Source organism: Erythranthe guttata, chromosome 10, assembly GCF_056151865.1.
Source record: "Erythranthe guttata isolate IM_541 chromosome 10, IM_541, whole genome shotgun sequence".
In the NCBI taxonomy this organism is placed as follows: domain Eukaryota; kingdom Viridiplantae; phylum Streptophyta; class Magnoliopsida; order Lamiales; family Phrymaceae; genus Erythranthe; species Erythranthe guttata.
In genome coordinates, this window is record NC_142542.1 from 4820818 (window position 1) to 4838030 (window position 17213).

Consider the following 17213-nt stretch of genomic DNA (forward strand, 5'->3'; position numbering starts at 1 on the left):
TTTTAAAATACAGATATATGTTTTATTCGATAACTTTTTTATTTTTCATATAAATAATTTAATAATAAAAACTAAAATTAATATTATGTAAAAATTGAAAGAAAAAAAAAATTGAGCTCGAGCTCGTCAAATAAAAGTTCGATGAGCTGGAGCTATAAAATAAAATTCACAAGGGGATTGAATTCGATGCATTTTTTTTCTAAACATGCACCAAATGTTTAATGCTGTTAATATATTATCCCAAAATTATAAGAAATTCGATATATAATTGTTGGGGGAAAAGGCAATTGGCATGAAAGAAAATAATCAGATAGAAGTTAGGAAAAGGAAGCACACACTCTAATCACACTATTACAATATAATTTATCTTACTTAACCATATCCTAATCCACAATTAATTTCCATTTCTTATTTCTCATCACAAACTTATGCATATCAATAATTATCATCACTCCTCACAATTTTTCTCCCTACATAAACGCCTCCCTAATTTCCACATCAACACACAAATCAAGAAAATATATAATAATTAATTAAAAAAGGAAAAAGAAAAAAAATTAATTAATTAGCAGCTGATATTAATGGCGGGTGGAGCAGACGCGCTGGACTCAAGAGGCATCGTAACAGTGGCCGCCGGAGAGACACTCCGTCGGCCACGTGGACGTCCGGCGGGATCGAAGAACAAGCCGAAGCCGCCGATCATCATCACTAGGGATAGCGCCAATGCTCTGAAAGCCCATGCAATGGAGGTCACCTCCGGCTGCGACGTCGGCGAGAGCCTCACCACCTTCGCCCGCCGGAAGCAGCGCGGCATCTGCGTGCTCAGCGCAACCGGCTGCGTCACGAACGTTACGCTCCGGCAGCCTTCCTCGGCGGGCTCCGTCGTCACCCTCCACGGCCGCTTCGAGATCCTCTCCCTGCTCGGCTCGATTCTGCCGCCGCCGGCGCCGCCGGGTGTGGCGGGGCTCGCGGTGTACCTCGCCGGAGCTCAGGGGCAGGTTGTGGGCGGCAGCGTGGTGGGGCCGCTTGTAGCCTCTGGCCCGGTCGTGATTATGGCCGCGACTTTCATGAACGCCACCTTCGACCGCCTGCCGCTGGATGAGGACGACGGTGGTGATGAGATGCTCGCCGCCGCCGTCGGCGGCGGCGGCGGCGGCCAGCAGTATCAGAATAACAGGCGGCGCCACCATGTCGATCATGTTCCGGATCATGTGTACGGGATTCCGCAGAATTTGCTGGCGAATGGTACATTGGGCACTGATGGTTATACCTGGGCTTCGGGCCGGGCCCCATCGAAGCCCTAAATTGATTGAAAATTAAATTCTGTATTATTTTGGCTAATTATGCAAAATTGTGATAGTTCAATTTTATTTTATTTTATCTTATTTTATTTTGCAAGGCGATAAATGTAATTACTGCTTATGCAAAAAGATGCGCAAGCAAAAGAAACCTTAATTACACTTCTACCTCATGTCTTAATTAATTTCATATTTCAAGTATTTTAGTATTTCTAACATGCTTAAAACTTAAATATATACTCTCTAATTTCCTTAATAGTTGTCACTTTTGCCAATTTTTTTTATTTCAAATTATTTGTTATTTTACTATTCCAATGAATTATTAATTTAAAATTTTCAGTTTTGCCCTTTCTTATTCATAATTAATTTAAATATAATTAATTAAAAATCAATTAATGGCATGGGTATTTTAGTATTTCGCTATACTTTTTGTTATTATTCATGCATAATTATTTATTTTCTTAATATTATGTGATTAATTTCGTCCAATGCAATATAAAACAAACGAGAAAATTACTGTTTACATCCCTCAAGTTTGCACCGATTTCACATTTGGTCTCCATGTTCACAAAAAACACATTTGGTCATTCATGTTACATTAATTTAACATTTGTAGTCATTTACCGTTATTTCGCCGTTATTTCGCCAGTTAAGGCAGTGATGAGCACAAACTTGACTACATTAGTATTAACGGGAAATTGACGGAAATGACTAAAAATGTTGTATTTTGAAATATGAGAGACCAAATGTGTTTTTTATGAACATTGAGGATTATATGTGAAATCAATGCAAACTTACATGATGAAAATTGAATTTTTCCCTAAAACAAACCCACACCTCGGTGACTGTAGCCCATTAAGCAAAACGACGACGTCTTAATAGTCCAGTTTAAACGAGTCAATCCAGTAGTAACCTAAGGATTAAATACCCAAAGCCCAACTAAGATTGTATAAGCCCATCCACCAATTTTGATACATTATATTTGCGTGCCGTTATATATATTTCACTTTAACACACGTGCATATCTTCAAACTACTTTCCACGTGTAAAAATGCATGTAGTATGAACAAATGTAAATGCGTTTAGTATACGTCACGACCACGTCATTCTTGCCAATCACTACTTCTCTGACACGTGTAAATTATACATTATGATGACAAGTCATCTTAATATATAATTGATGTCAATTACCTACAAAATTAGGATAAGTGGATAATGTTTGGTAACCGACTTCGTTAGATAAAAAATGGGTCATGGTAAACTAATATGTAACTATTTAATTTTTTGTTTAAAATAATTAAATGTTTTTAAAAGTTTTTTTAGATGAGATTCAAAATTTAGGAAAAAATATGTTCTAAAAATCACAACTTTAAAATTAAGAGTTTAACTAAATTTCTACATTAAGCAAATATATAATGACGAATATATCTGAAATAAAATTATAAAATAGATACAGTACGTAGAGGTTCATAAATTCATATTTTACGTTGTTGAATTTTAACCTCTTTTATATATTATTTTAATTTAAAAAAATTACAATTAAATATTTATAATAAAATTTTAATTATTAAAAAAATCGATTGGTCATAATCGAAAAACAATCCAACCAAAAAATTGAACTCAAGTGTTTGAGTTTTCAATAAATTGTTGATTTGCATGTGACCATACACTAATTAAGAGACCACGTGTCAAGGTTTAAACATACCTATTTTCGTTAATATAATACTACTCCCTCTGTCCCATATTATATGTCTTTTTAGAGAGTTTTTTTAGTCCCAAATTATTTGTCATTTTATATTTTCAATGAAGCATTAATTGCATTATTTTCAATTTTACCCTTAATCACTTCTAATTAATTAGTTGAGAATCAATAAATGTCAAGGATATTTTAGTAATTTTATATGTTCTTTTACTATAATCTATGCACATTTATTGATTTTCTTAATATGTGCAAAACTACTCAAAACGACATATAAATTGGGACGGAGGGAGTATTATTTATAACATAATGTTTTCATTTATAAATTATAATATTGTCTGCTCGTATGGGTCCTTCGAAAAAGAAACATGAAACGTGTCACAACCGCGTAGGTTAGCAATTGCGTATGTATTCAGTTCAGTTAGGTGTGTGTGTGTGTGTGTGTACGAGTGTGTGTGAAACCACGTGATATTTATTGCCTACTCTTGCATCAAATTAAAATTGCATCATAAAATATAATAATTTAGTAAAGGTAAGAAAATATGAAAACGCATTTAATTTTTTTTTTAAATTAGCTACACTTTTCCGTATATAATTTTCTTGGCTATAAGAACATCAAAAAGAAAAAATTCGAGAAAAGTCTCTCGTTTGTTACAGAAAAAATACTCCTACATTTTCATTATCGAGAAAATTCTCGACGCAAACTTGTGCCATAAGTTCGTAGTGTACAAGATGTCATAAATTCACTGTCGGTAAACAACTATTGTACAAATAGTAAGCACGCCAAATTAAACAAAGGCTCGTTTTTCAAGACCTAAAGAACTATATAACATAAATAGATGTATACCTAATGCACCTATATATACATGTGACATTTGGATGCACGTTACTTCTTTATTAAATAAGTAAAAATAAAATTGTAGTAATTTTATTTAGGTTAACCCCATTATATTATGATAATCAAACAAAGCACATTAATTTTAGTGGTCCATTATTGATTGTGGTACTACTGGTTGAAAATGAGGATTTTAATTTAATGTATTGATGAAATTAGAGGGTGACTTTATTTTATGAAAATATGGAGGGGACCTAATAACTTATCTTTATTCAACAATTTACACGTGCTATTTGCAACGTGTAATTTTACAACAGATTGAGTTAATTAATGACTTAATTCCGTTTTGCACCCTTCAAATATGGTATATTGGTACTTTGCATTTTTTTAAAAAATTAATAGCACTTTACATCCTCGATACACAAAACATGATTCACAATGCATCATAAATTAAATATTTAAAACTTAATTTTATTTTTTATTGGTTTTTATTTTCAGGATGCAAAATAAAAAAAATAAAAAAAAATAATTCCAACCCCAACATAATTTCGAGCGTATAAAATAAAAAAAAAAACAAAAATCACATAAAATTACTTAAAAAACTATATTTTTCTTACCAAAAGAAAATATTAAACAAAAACTCACTAATTTATTCGATTGATGAACTTAAAAAAAGAATATCATCAATACCATCTCGTCGCAATGAATGAAGCTATGGAATAAGCCTCTTATCCTCTTAACTAATTAATTAATTATAAATATATGTACATACCAAATATATTAAATAAATAAATAAATAAATAATTAAATAATTAAATCAATTTTTTTCTTTCCCTATTTGTGTTTCAGCAAGGGTGCAACTTAAATGTTAAGACCTATTTCGTGTGGTCATTATTTGATAATTATGAATGGGCGGAAGGATCATATTCGGTTCGATTTAGGTTGATTTACGTTGATTATATCTGAATGGATTAACAAGGTACCCAAAGAGCTCGACTATATCGATACATAAATTTTGGGAATAATCCGATTTGTCAAAAATGTGTAATAACTATAAAATTTATAAAAAAAAAAAAAAAATTGGCTAACCATTGTATTATGATAATCAAATTAACAAAACATACTCTATAATTTCAGCGGTCCATTGTATGCAGTGATAAAATTAGAGGGGACCAAATATCTTGTCTTTCTTGAACAATTTAATTTTTGGGAACAATTTCTTTCATACGAAATTCCAAAAGTTCTTATAACAGATTGTTGCGAAATTTTGGAATCCGATCTTTTCGGAAATAATTCTGAAAATTTAGATTTTTCCTAGAGTTTCAGTTATAATGTTACAATGTATATTATATTGTAGGACAATATATATGCTACACTTGGTGAATATAACCAGGCACCCTAATGGGAAATACGATGCTACACCCGGTGATTTTCACCGGGTGGCTCTTTTCTTGACATGTGTCCTTTTTTATTTATTTTATAATTATATTTCTAAAACCCATTGGGCCATAACTGAACCCGTAATGGGAATCTTATTAATTAGGGTGCCTGGTTATATTCACCCGGTGTAGCATAGAATTTCCCCACCCTAATTGATAAGATTCCCACTACGGGTTCAGTTATGGCCCATTGGGTTTTAGAAATATAATTATAAAATAAATTAAAAAGGACACATGTCAATAAGAGAGTCACCCGGTGAAAATCACCGGGTGTAGCATCGTATTCCCCATATTGTATTGTTAAATTAAAAAACACCATATACTATGGACTTTGTATCATATGCCTTACTGTACTACACATAAATACAAAATACTCTCTCACATTTTTTTTTCTAAATATGACGAAAATACTGAAGTATATATATATATATATATATATATATATATATATATATATATATATATATATAATAGAAAATATTATAATAATAAAAGAAAAAAAAAATTAAATGAGCCCGAGCTCGAGCTCGAGCCAAAAAAAATTGGCTTGATGAGCTCGAGCTTGAGCTGGCCAAAAGAGCCGAGCTCGGCTCGTTCCCACCCCTAGTTCAAACATCCTAAGATTACAAACATCTTTACAATCCTTTGATTGTTGATAATTTGAACTACCCGAGACATTTAAGAAAAAAAATGAAGAAATTCAAAATGGCAAAAATAAAAGGTTTTATTCAGGAAAAAAAATAAAAAAATCTAAGAAATTAAATGTTTCGGAGAAAAAAAATAAAAATATCAGAATTTCCCAAGTAAAATTGACCGAAAATATTAAAAAATATAGTGAAAAGTGGCTCAAACAAACCCTTATATTTATAGGCTTAGCATGGATATTTTCGTCAGATTTTGAAAAAAATATAACAGTAAGGGGGTTTATGTATATATGCGTAATACATGGGGTATATGATACAAAGTTCATAGCACAAGGGTGTTTTTGCATTTAACCCTACCCTATATTTTATAGGTCACTAAAAAAAATCTTATTAATTCCACCAATTTCAATCCTAAAAAAAATCTAATTAATTCCACCAATTTCAATCCTAAAATTTCTGATTTTAGAACACGTTTTCATTATAATTTACGAATTCCAAATTCCGATTTTTCTGATTTCTTTTTGATGTACATGAACTTAAGATTTAGGGTTAATAAACCCAAAACTCATAATTATAAGTGCAGTGCCCACCTATAAGTCAAAGCTCAAGTTAAAATTCCAGTCCCATGACTAATTGATCTAGTATATAAATAGTTCAATCTTATTAAAAAAAAAATGTAATTAATTTCCATTTTACGTTATAATATTTCTTCTTGCATTCTCGCCATATTCTTCCCTTGGATTTGGACTGACTTAACTATCGAAGAGTTTTCGTCAGAACCAAGCTACGGTGCCCTTACGTGTATTTCTTTTACGGGTTAGCCTTTTTATTGACCGCATTACTTTTGAAGTGGAACTGGAATTAATTTTTCATTCAGAAAAAAAATTAAAAAAATAAAAATAAAAATCGAAAGTGTTAGTTCGAATCCGATAACCATTGCCAACTCATGTGACAATTACTTTTTTCGACATCTATTTTTGGTGCAATTGTGATTTAGTACATATACCCTACACAGTAATAATTACAAACAGATACTATTCCAATCCAATAACTCCATGAGAGAAATAATTATCACGGTTTTGGACTGTCCAGCATTATTGGTGGGGGGGACCTAATTGCAATTTGTACTCATTTTTCATCACGTGCACAATCTCACCATATCTCAACTAAATTCATTAATCAATATATTTTAATTTTTGAACATTATTATTATTAGGGTAAATTACAACGATTCCTCTAAAGTATGGTCAATTTATGAAAAAACAACTATTGTTTGGATAATTAGATGGATATATATACACAAATAATTAGTAATTGGTTGGTATATTAATTTTTATCTACTATTATATATATTTTTTATCTACACATATTTATATATGCCCACATTAAAAAATAAATTATTATTTTCACCTTTTAAATTAACTTTCTATTATAATTTATCCTATAAAATATTTTTCACAATTCCAATCCCTAATTAATCTATATTAAAGCTTATGATAAAAAAATAATATAACATAAAAAAGAAAATATTTATTTTCTTTCTTCTCAATGTTTAAAGTTTTCAATCCATCGAATTTCTATGTATTTTAAGATTTTTTTTTTTAAAAACACTTTTACTTATTCAACTAAATGTATACAATTATTACAATTTATTTGTATAAGTTTATGAATATTGTTTTGACAACAATATATATTACTCATTACTTATTTGTGTTGGTTTTCTTCATAAATATCCCTAAAAAATTTCGGGGACGCTGCCCCCAAACCCCCACCGTATATTTATTAATTAACTCTCTAAAGTTTTCGGCCCCGCCTACCAAAAAATCCTGGTTCCGCTCCTGACCGTACACGTGTATGACGATAAGAATTAGATCATGTTACCGGGTAAAATTTGTCGTTGGGTATAGTATCAAATAAACCCGATCAAGTAGACGCGTGCACATGCAGTGCACTCTCATAGTACTCACTTTGGGCCTATAAATATGAGCATGCATTTGTTCTGAAATCTCATCCCCATCACTAACAAGTCTTGTTTCTCTCTCTACAAATATCCTTCTCTCTCTCTAAAAAAACACACACAGACACAATGGCAAGCAGTGCAGGGGCATTGGTGTCCAGGTACTCCAACAGCAAGATTTCGAGACACGACTTTGAACCCGATTTTGTCTTCGGTGCTGCTACTTCTGCTTATCAGGTATTCGAGATATTAATATTAAATTATATATATTAAATGTAATTATACTAAATTAAATATTACTGTTTATTAGGTAGCTAAATTATTGCATTTTTATTATTAATTTGTTGATTTCAGATAGAAGGTGCTTATAAGGAGGATGGTAAAACCTTCAGTATTTGGGACACCTACAGCATAACCAAACCTGGTATAACATACATCATCAACCACAGACACGTGTCACATATTGATTCGTCATCATTATTTTTTCGTTGACACTTAAAAATAATCCTACTCATATATACATACAAGCATTTTTGTATTTATTTGTGTCTTACTTATGTTATTATATATGTGTATGGGAATTAATGGCAGCTAAAATATCTGATGGTAGCAATGGCTGCCTTGCTATTGACCACTACAATAAATACAAGGTAATTAATTTTTCACCACATTAATTAATATTGCTAAATCAATAAATTAAAAAAAAAAAAAGAATTCTTAATAGTTTTATTAATTAAATATTTTTATCTCCTAACTATAATTGGTGTAATTGGTTTGCAGGAGGATATCGATTTGATGAAAAAGTTAGGGTTAGATGCTTACAGGTTTTCAATTGCATGGACCAGAATATTACCAGGTGAATATTCTAATTCTTAAATAGTAACACGAAAAGAATATTCCGTTAATTAATAACCTCATGAGTGTTAATTAATTGTAATTTAGGTGGGAGATTGAGCGGCGGCGTTAACAGAGAAGGCGTCAAGTTCTATAATGATGTTATTGACTATGCACTCTCCAAAGGTTAATTACATAATTAATTTATTAAACACACACATAAATATATATGATTTATAATGATATATACAATAATTGTTTGTATGTGTCATGTGTGTAGGAATTCAGCCGTATGTAACAATCTTCCATTGGGATACTCCCACTTTCTTGCAAGAGGAGTACGGTGGCTTTGCTAGCCCAAGAATAGTGTAAGTATAGCTCAACACTAATTAATTTTTATTAATCACATTTATAATATATAATGAGACCACTAATTTATAAAATGTGTGTACATTCGTATATAATTAATAATAACAACGTACGACGACGGCAGGCAAGATTTTGCGGAGTATGCAGAAGTGTGCTTCTTCGAGTTCGGGGACCGTGTGAAGCATTGGATCACAATAAACGAGTCGTGGACGTACACTCACCACGGTTACATAACTGGAGATTTCCCACCTAACCATGGTACTTATACAACCGGTCCAACCGAAACGACAACAAGCGGTGCTCCAAAGAACAAAAGGAATCACCGATGTACACGTGGCGTTGAACCACATGTGCTCAGTGGGTCCAACCCCGGAACCGAACCCTATTTGGTCGCACATCATTTGATCCTTGCTCATGCTGCAGCCGTTGAAATATACCGACGAGACTATAAGGTTATCTATCTATCTATCGATATAGTAAAAATTAATTTTTGATTTTCTTTTTAATTAATTAAAACATATTATTTATTATGTAGGAAGCCCAAAAGGGCATAATAGGTGTTACACATGTTTCAATGTGGTTTACACCACTAGAGGACACTGAAGAAGATAAAGCAGCTGCTTCAAGAGCTGTTGATTTTATGTGGGGATGGTAATAATTAATTCACTAATATTTCAGAATTATGAATACTAAATAATTAATAATTTGTAAAACTTATATATGATGAGCTAATTTCTAAATTGTTGATTTTGTTTAATTTTCAGGTTTATGGCACCTATAGTGAGGGGTGAATACCCCCCTGTGATGAGAGAGAGAGTGGGTGACCGGCTACCGGTATTCACACCTGAGCAGAAAAAGTTAATAACACAATCATTTGATTTTATTGGATTGAATTATTACACAACTAATTACGTCACCTACAAACCTACCCCATATGGCACCCCACCAACTTATTATACAGATCAAGAAGCTGATTTCCTCAGTAAGTACTATTTTTATTTATTAAATTATTTTTTTTGTCAATAAACTTAAAAAAAAATCTTCAAGTTTTAGATTTTGTAATAATTAAAGGCTTTGGTTTTTTTTTTTTTTTTTTATAGCTGAACGAAATGGGGTTCCAATTGGCGATAAGGTATATACATTGTTAGAGGGTATTTTGTAGCAATTAATTACAAATTATATAAGGCTATGTTAAATATATAAAAATATTATTTAGAAATTAATTGCTACTTAATATCAATAATCTCCTTCATTAGGGTGGTTCTCCATGGATGTTCGTTGTCCCAGAAGGATTCTACAAGCTTATAGTGCACACTTATGAAGAATACGAAGATCCTCTGATTTACGTCACGGAGAACGGTAATTAATTAAATACATATGTAGAAAAAAAAATTGTTTTAAGTTTTTATGATTATTATTATTATTAATTACCATTTTTTTCTATGTAGGTTATTGTGAATTAAATGATAAGAGTTTAACAATTACACAAGCTCGTATTGATAAGCCAAGGATCAAATATCATCAAGACCATTTCGCCGCAATGAAGGACGCCATTGAGTAAGCTTCTAATAATCCTTCTAATTATAAATCTTTATTTATTTTTTCGTTTTCTAATCGGGTTTGGATCTCTTCGTTTTTTGCAGTGTGGGTGCAAGGGTTAAGGGATATTTTGTGTGGTCGTTACTCGACAACTACGAATGGGCCGAAGGATATACGGTTCGATTTGGGATGGTTTACGTTGACTACGTGAATGGATTAACGAGGTACCCAAAGACCTCGGCAATATGGTTTATGAATTTCTTGAGTAGGAAAACAATTGTATACGACAGCAGGCAAGTTGAAGAAATCGAAGACGGTAACACTAATCCAGCGAAAAGGCCAAGAAAGGGTTAAGTGTACGTGGAGATCTCGTACTTGTAATGGTGAAGAGTCGTTCTTTTTCACGAATAAAACGTGTTTTGATTCAGTGTTTTTTTTAATTCCGAATTATGTTGTGGGATTCAAATAAGCTCATTGTGAGACTCATGTAATTGGATCCTTTTCACGTTATGCTATGTTTGTTGTAATTTTTCAGTTCTATTTGTCTCTCTTTTATGAATTTATTATATGATAACTTTAGAATTTTTCGCATGCATTATTGGAACTAATTTCATGATTTATACTATGATTTTCAGTTTTAATATTGAGAAATATTAATTGGATTGTGTCATTCTACGTAAAAAAAAAATCAATTTTATTATTTTCTCGTTTGAAACCATGAATTAGATTGAATGAAAACTGTCTCTAAAGTAGATATCTTGAATTAGGGGTGATTCGATGAAAAGCACGTGAGTGTGTGCCACCACCGTCGCCCGAACAATGGACTGTTCGGGTTTTAGCTTGGAATTGGGCATTGAAAAAGAATATTATTTTTAGGATTGGGATCAATTGAAATTGGGCTTTTAACATTTAATTAAATTCTTTGGCCCAAATCCAACCCAAGTCTAAAGTAAGAATCTAATGGGTCTTGTGGTACTTTTCAAATATGAATTATTCTAGTCTTTAGGGACTGTTTTATAATTTTTGTAAAGCGTGTTCGTCCAAGTTAGGATATTTGAGTAAACACTTTTGTAAATAAGCACGTTTATAGTAAAAATACGCCAAGTGCCTTCACTATTTCGCAAACACGTTTTCTCCCGATCCAAAATAAATTTAGTAAATGCTTTCATAGTTTTTTGGACTATGCAGAATTATTGAATTAATAATTATTAATTAGATAGAGAAGCCAAGATAAACAAGGATTTCAGTGCTCCAGTCTATGGTTCAAGATAAACAAGGATTTCAGTACTCTCAATTGCATTGATTTGTCCCCTTGTACTTTGGTTAGATATCACTTTACCCCTTCTACTCTCAATTCATCGATTTGCACCCTTGTACTTTGGCTCGATATCACTTTACCCCCTTCTACTCTCAATTGCATCGATTTGTCCCCTTACTTGAAAAATTATCTCAATGTGGCCCTCGCCGTTAGTTTTCAAACCTTTGACCTTAACACCATTTGATTTAAGTATAAAAATTACTAAAAAGTCACCCCTACAGTTTAAATAATTATTAAAAAAATTAATAAAAATAAGAAACTTTAATTCACCCCTACATAGTCCACGACGCCAGCCACATTTTTTTTAATTAATAATTATTTCAACTGTGAGGGGTGACTTTTTTGTAATTTTCAAACTTAGATGAAACGGTGTTAAAGTCAAAGGTCTGAAAACTAACGGTGAGAGCCACATTGAGATAATTTTTCAAGTATATGGGGCCAAATCGATGCAATTGAGAGTATAAGGGGGAAAAGTGATATCGAGCCAAAGTACAAGAGGGCAAATCGATGAATCGAGAGTAGAAGGGGGTAAAGTGATATCGAACCAAAGTACAAGGGGGCAGATCGATGCAATTGAGAGTACAAGGGGGTAAAGTGATATTCAGCCAAAGTAGAAGAGGGTAAAGTGGAATTTACCCTATTATAAGCCCAAAACTTTAACAAGTTGCCATGTAGGGATCATATCGCCCAATCATGTTCGACCATGTGACTTGGGATGTATAATATCATTAAATAATTTTATAAGAGCAACTCCAATGGTAGGTATTAAAATGAGACATCTAAACCCTTAATTGATGCTTGAAATAATACTTTGGTACTTCGAAAAAACTTATTTGCTCCAACCTGTAGGAATCAAATAAATTATTTTATTTTAAAAAATGTATTAAACATAAATTAATTGATACATTTGGTCCCTATTCCATAGGAATTTGTTAGAAAATTTAATATTTTTACGTTGAAATTGCAATTCCTAATTTCTACGAATAGTTGATACTTGATTTTTTTTGGGTGCATTTTTGCACCCTTAGAGCAACTTCAATGGGAAGATATCAAAATGGAGCATTAAATATTCATTTGATACTTGATATAATACTTTGATACTTCTTGAAAAAAAATTCACTCCAACCACAAGTATCAAATAGATTATCAAATTTTAAATATATGAATAATTATATTTTTAAATGACACGTGTCAAATAGTGATAGGTTAATTGAGTGGTTATATTTTTGATACCTTATTTTTCAGGGATTATTTTTGCACCTCGGGGTGGTTGAGTATCAAAATAATTCCCCATTTAATTCCTCCATTGGAGGGAGATTTTTTAATTTTAGAGCATCAAAGTGGTAGTTTTTTAGTTTGATACCTCATTTAATGCCTCCATTGGAGTTGCTCTAATGAAGTATCAAAAAAAACCACCCCTTTGGAGGAGAAATTTTGAATTTTGAGAATCACAATGGAAGTTTTATCATTTAATACTCCATTTGATTTCTCCATTGAAGTTGCTCTAATAACTAAAACATTGACCTAGTTTGGCTTTTTAATTTTTTTTTATTTTTTATCAAAGTTTAAATAATATTAATGAACTATGACTAACAAAAACACGTTAATCATTAAAAATATGCCATTCAGAGATTATAAAAATTATACATTCAGACATTATAAAAATGTGTCATAAGAAGATAACATTGACTAGTTACAACATTAAATGTTGTGTTAAATTTTAATGAATAATTACTCCCACTCTTCCATATTATATGTCTTTTTAGAGAGTTTTTTTTTCCCAAATTATTTGTCATTTTATATTTCCAATGAAGCATTAATTGCATTATTTTCAATTTTACCCTTAATCACTCCTAATTAATTAGTTGAAAATCAATAAATGTCAAGGATATTTAAGTAATTTTATGTTTTTTACAATAATCTATGCACATTTATTGATTTTCTTAATATGTGAAAAATAACCCATAAGGACATTTAAATTGGGATGGAGGGGTATTAATTACTCCATCTGTCCCATATTATATGTCTTTTTAGAGAGTTTTTCTTGTCCCAAATTATTTGTCATTTTTTGATTTTCAATGCATCATTAATTGCACTATTTTTAATTTTACCCTTTATAACTCCTAATTAGTTAGTTGTAAAACAATTAATGTCAAGGATATATTAGTATTTTCCTATGTTTTTTACTATAATCTATACACATTTATTGATTTTCTTAATATGTGTGAAACAACCCAAAACGTCATTTAAATTGGGACGGAGGGAGTAGCAATTACTACCCACCTTAATTTAGATTAGAGAAGCCAAGATAAACGTTGACTAATTAGTGATGAACTCAACTTTGCAATTTCCTACATTAAATTCAAAAACCAATTGCTATTTCTACGGGATTATAACGTGCCATCATGCTCAACCACGTGCCTTGAGATGTAATAATATCATTAAATAATTTTATGATAACTCAAACATTGACCTAGATATTTTTTTTTTTTTTTCAACGTTCAAATTATATATATGAACTATGATGAATAAAGACACGTTAATCATTAAAAATATGACATTCACACATTATAAAAATGTTTCATATTCACTAATTAAGTGGATCATATATATTAAATGTTTGTCTTATTAATTTATATTGTTAAATGAGTTAGGTAGAACTCCTCCCCAACAGTTAGCTCAAGGAGAGAGAGAGTTCCACATATAAACCAGGGACTATTAGTGAGAACCCCTCTAACATTATTTTAATAAGGATGGATCCAATCCCTTTTTCTTTATTTGTGAGAAACCCATCCTTTTTTTATTCTCAAATTTACCCTCCGACTATTCACTACACATTATCCACTAGTTTGATGTATTTTTTATTTTTATTTTAATTTTTCGTTTTTTTTTATTTATTTCTTCTTTAAAAAATAATATTTTTTTTTAAAAACTATTTTTTTAATTTTTTTAATATTTTTCTTTAAATATTCGTTTTCTATATTTTTTTTTCAGTTTTCAGTTAAAACAACTATATGTCAATGAAACAACTATTATTAAAAACAACTATATGTAAAAAAAACAACTATTTTTAAAACAACTATTTTTAAAAACAACTGTTATTAAAACAATTGGTATTAAAACAATGATACCATTAGTTTCACAATTTATTAAATTATTTATATATTTTATATTTTTCATTGTAAGATTAAGTAATTATTTAATCAAAACATCCCCAACAACTATTTCTTAAATCGACTATTTATTCAAACCAACTAAAAAGTAATGAAAACAACAATATTGTTGTGGGAGAACAACTATATTGAATCAACAACAAATTATTGAAATCAACAAAAACAAAAGCAGAAAAACACACCAAACTTCCAACAAAAACGACTATTATTGAAATCAACTACAACTGTAACGAAAACAACTATATTTTTTTTAGTAACACGAACACAATTTCAACAAACGATCTTCCCAAACAATACCTCCTCCTCGAGGTCAATCTATTCCATTACAGCGGTCTTCCAACGAGGATTGCAGGAATGCTTCCAAAAATTGAAGAACAAAAAATCCCTATAGAAATCAAGAAAAAAAATTAAAAATCTAAGGAAACATATACAACTAGTCATAGAAATACATGAGCTCCTCAAAAATCAACCATCGGCTGTTGGACATCAAACCCTGACAACAAAACCAAGAAAAATGGAACAACAACAAATGGCATCAAAAAAATAAAAGGTCAAAATAAAAAATAATAGAAAAAAAAAAAAACAAGAATCTATGGTGGGGCTAAAATGGATGGGGATCAAATCCAACCGAGGACGGAAAACTTTTTCAACTTAAAATAGAAACACTAAAGATGGATAGAGAAAGGAGAATTAGAGGAAAAAGTACCGAAATTGTTGAATTTGCAGACATAAATTAGAGAGATGGGAATAGAAAAATGGAACGGAAATTGATTTCAGGGGGAAATATCAAATAAATTCCACATGGAGAAGTGGAGAAAGATGAGACCTGCAAGTACCATGGTGTCGACTGTGACGAAGTGGGACGACATTGGCACAGTGACGACGGCGGCTCAGAGGTGGAGAGGAGAGGCGAGATCTGTGCAAAGAAGAGAGAACACGAAAAGAGACGATGAATTTTTAGGGTTTTAGATGGAAAAATTAAATTATATATTATTGATAAAAGGGTAAATTAGAGAAATTATTTTAAATTTTAATAAATATTTATTTAATTAACTAATTAGGGGGGTTTCACTAATATTGAAAAGGGGGTTATATCCACCTTAATATAAGTAAATGAGTTGGGGGGTTTTCACTAATAATCCCTATAAACAATGCACGAGACTTACAAATTTTTAATGTGGGACGACGTACAACCTAACATAATTTGTTACTCCGAATTCAATTAATGTCAAATTACTTTTTAACAAATTATAGTTATAACAAAATATTTGCAGTTGATTACTGTAATTTTTACTATAATAAAGAAACAAAAATGTAATTTATTTAAAAAATAATGAATTTATTAAAAAGGAAAAAAATAGAAAAGGTAAAAAATAGAACGAAATATAGATAGTAAGTCAGGGGTGGAAATTTGAAATAATGTAATAGTAAAATAAGTTTATGAGAAGTAAGAAGGTTCTCTCAAATGCAAAAAAAAAAAAAAAATGAGTCTATTTCTATTAAAATAAATAATAAGGGGCCTCGCTTATGGGTGGAAATCGGACGGAATGGATCGGAGATATTTTTTTCGGAAATTCTCCATTTTTTTTCGGAAGTTAAAAATAGGTTCCAATTTTCATTCCAAAAAAATCGGAATTTCAAAATCCATTCCAATTTCGGAATACCTCGGAATCGGCGGAATTTCGGAATTTTCGGAAATTGCATTAATTCGTAATTTTTTGTTCTAAAATCGGAAATAATGGTAATTTTAAGATTTTATTTCCTAATATTTTCGTAATTTTTCGACAAAATGCAAGAATCCAAAACCAAGTTCAATAAGATGAAATCTAAACACTTGTAAAAACAACATAATCAGCTTATCAAAGCAAACATAGTTATTGCAAAACAAGAATATAAAAATAATTCAGAAATACAACATATATAACAATTCATAGCATTTATATTTTTTTATATAGTATATATCATACATTATATATTTCGGAAATAAAATATGATCGGAAATCGGAATTTCCAATAATTTTATATGTAATTCCAATTCCGTTCTCAATATAATTGGAAAAATCGAAAAAAAAACGGGTTCCAAATTCGGATATTTTCGGATCGGAATT

The 17213-nt window shown here is 30.8% G+C and overlaps 2 protein-coding genes and 1 long non-coding RNA gene across 4 annotated transcripts; 2 read left to right on the forward strand and 1 right to left on the reverse strand.

Annotated features, from left to right (window-relative positions):
* Positions 1–249: 249 nt before the first annotated feature.
* On the forward strand, positions 250–1466 carry LOC105949941 (AT-hook motif nuclear-localized protein 16). Its single transcript, XM_012973246.2, has one exon. It carries the CDS (start codon positions 582–584, stop codon positions 1302–1304), a length of 723 nt encoding a protein of 240 aa, XP_012828700.2. The 5' UTR covers positions 250–581; the 3' UTR covers positions 1305–1466.
* Positions 1467–7848: 6382 nt separating this feature from the next.
* LOC105970933 (oleuropein beta-glucosidase) lies at positions 7849–11148 on the forward strand. The gene is made up of 13 exons (XM_088823703.1): positions 7849–8109; positions 8227–8296; positions 8464–8522; positions 8653–8728; positions 8815–8892; positions 8987–9074; positions 9200–9527; positions 9611–9726; positions 9840–10057; positions 10176–10207; positions 10332–10434; positions 10524–10632; positions 10719–11148. The coding sequence occupies exons 1-13, from the start codon at positions 8002–8004 to the stop codon at positions 10966–10968; spliced, it is 1635 nt and encodes a 544-aa protein (XP_088679829.1). The 5' UTR covers positions 7849–8001; the 3' UTR covers positions 10969–11148.
* A 4046-nt stretch (positions 11149–15194) lies between these two features.
* Positions 15195–16330, reverse strand: LOC105953763 (uncharacterized). 2 transcript variants are annotated; one of them, XR_016033847.1, is made up of 2 exons: positions 15932–16330; positions 15195–15490 (listed from the first exon to the last, which is right to left on the reverse strand). It is a non-coding gene; the product is annotated as an uncharacterized LOC105953763 (long non-coding RNA). The 2 variants fall into 2 exon arrangements; XR_016033846.1 differs by having other exon boundaries at positions 15195–15598.
* Between the last annotated feature and the right edge of the window lie 883 nt (positions 16331–17213).

Coding starts and splice junctions, on each gene's coding strand:
- LOC105970933 (XM_088823703.1), top strand. CDS start 8,002: ATGGCAAGCAGTGCAGGGGCATTGGTGTCCAGGTACTCCAACAGCAAG. Junction 10,058..10,175: donor TCAAGAAGCTGATTTCCTCA/GTAAGTACTATT, acceptor TTTTTTTTATAG/CTGAACGAAATGGGGTTCCA. Junction 10,633..10,718: donor GCAATGAAGGACGCCATTGA/GTAAGCTTCTAA, acceptor CGTTTTTTGCAG/TGTGGGTGCAAGGGTTAAGG.
- LOC105949941 (XM_012973246.2), top strand. CDS start 582: ATGGCGGGTGGAGCAGACGCGCTGGACTCAAGAGGCATCGTAACAGTG.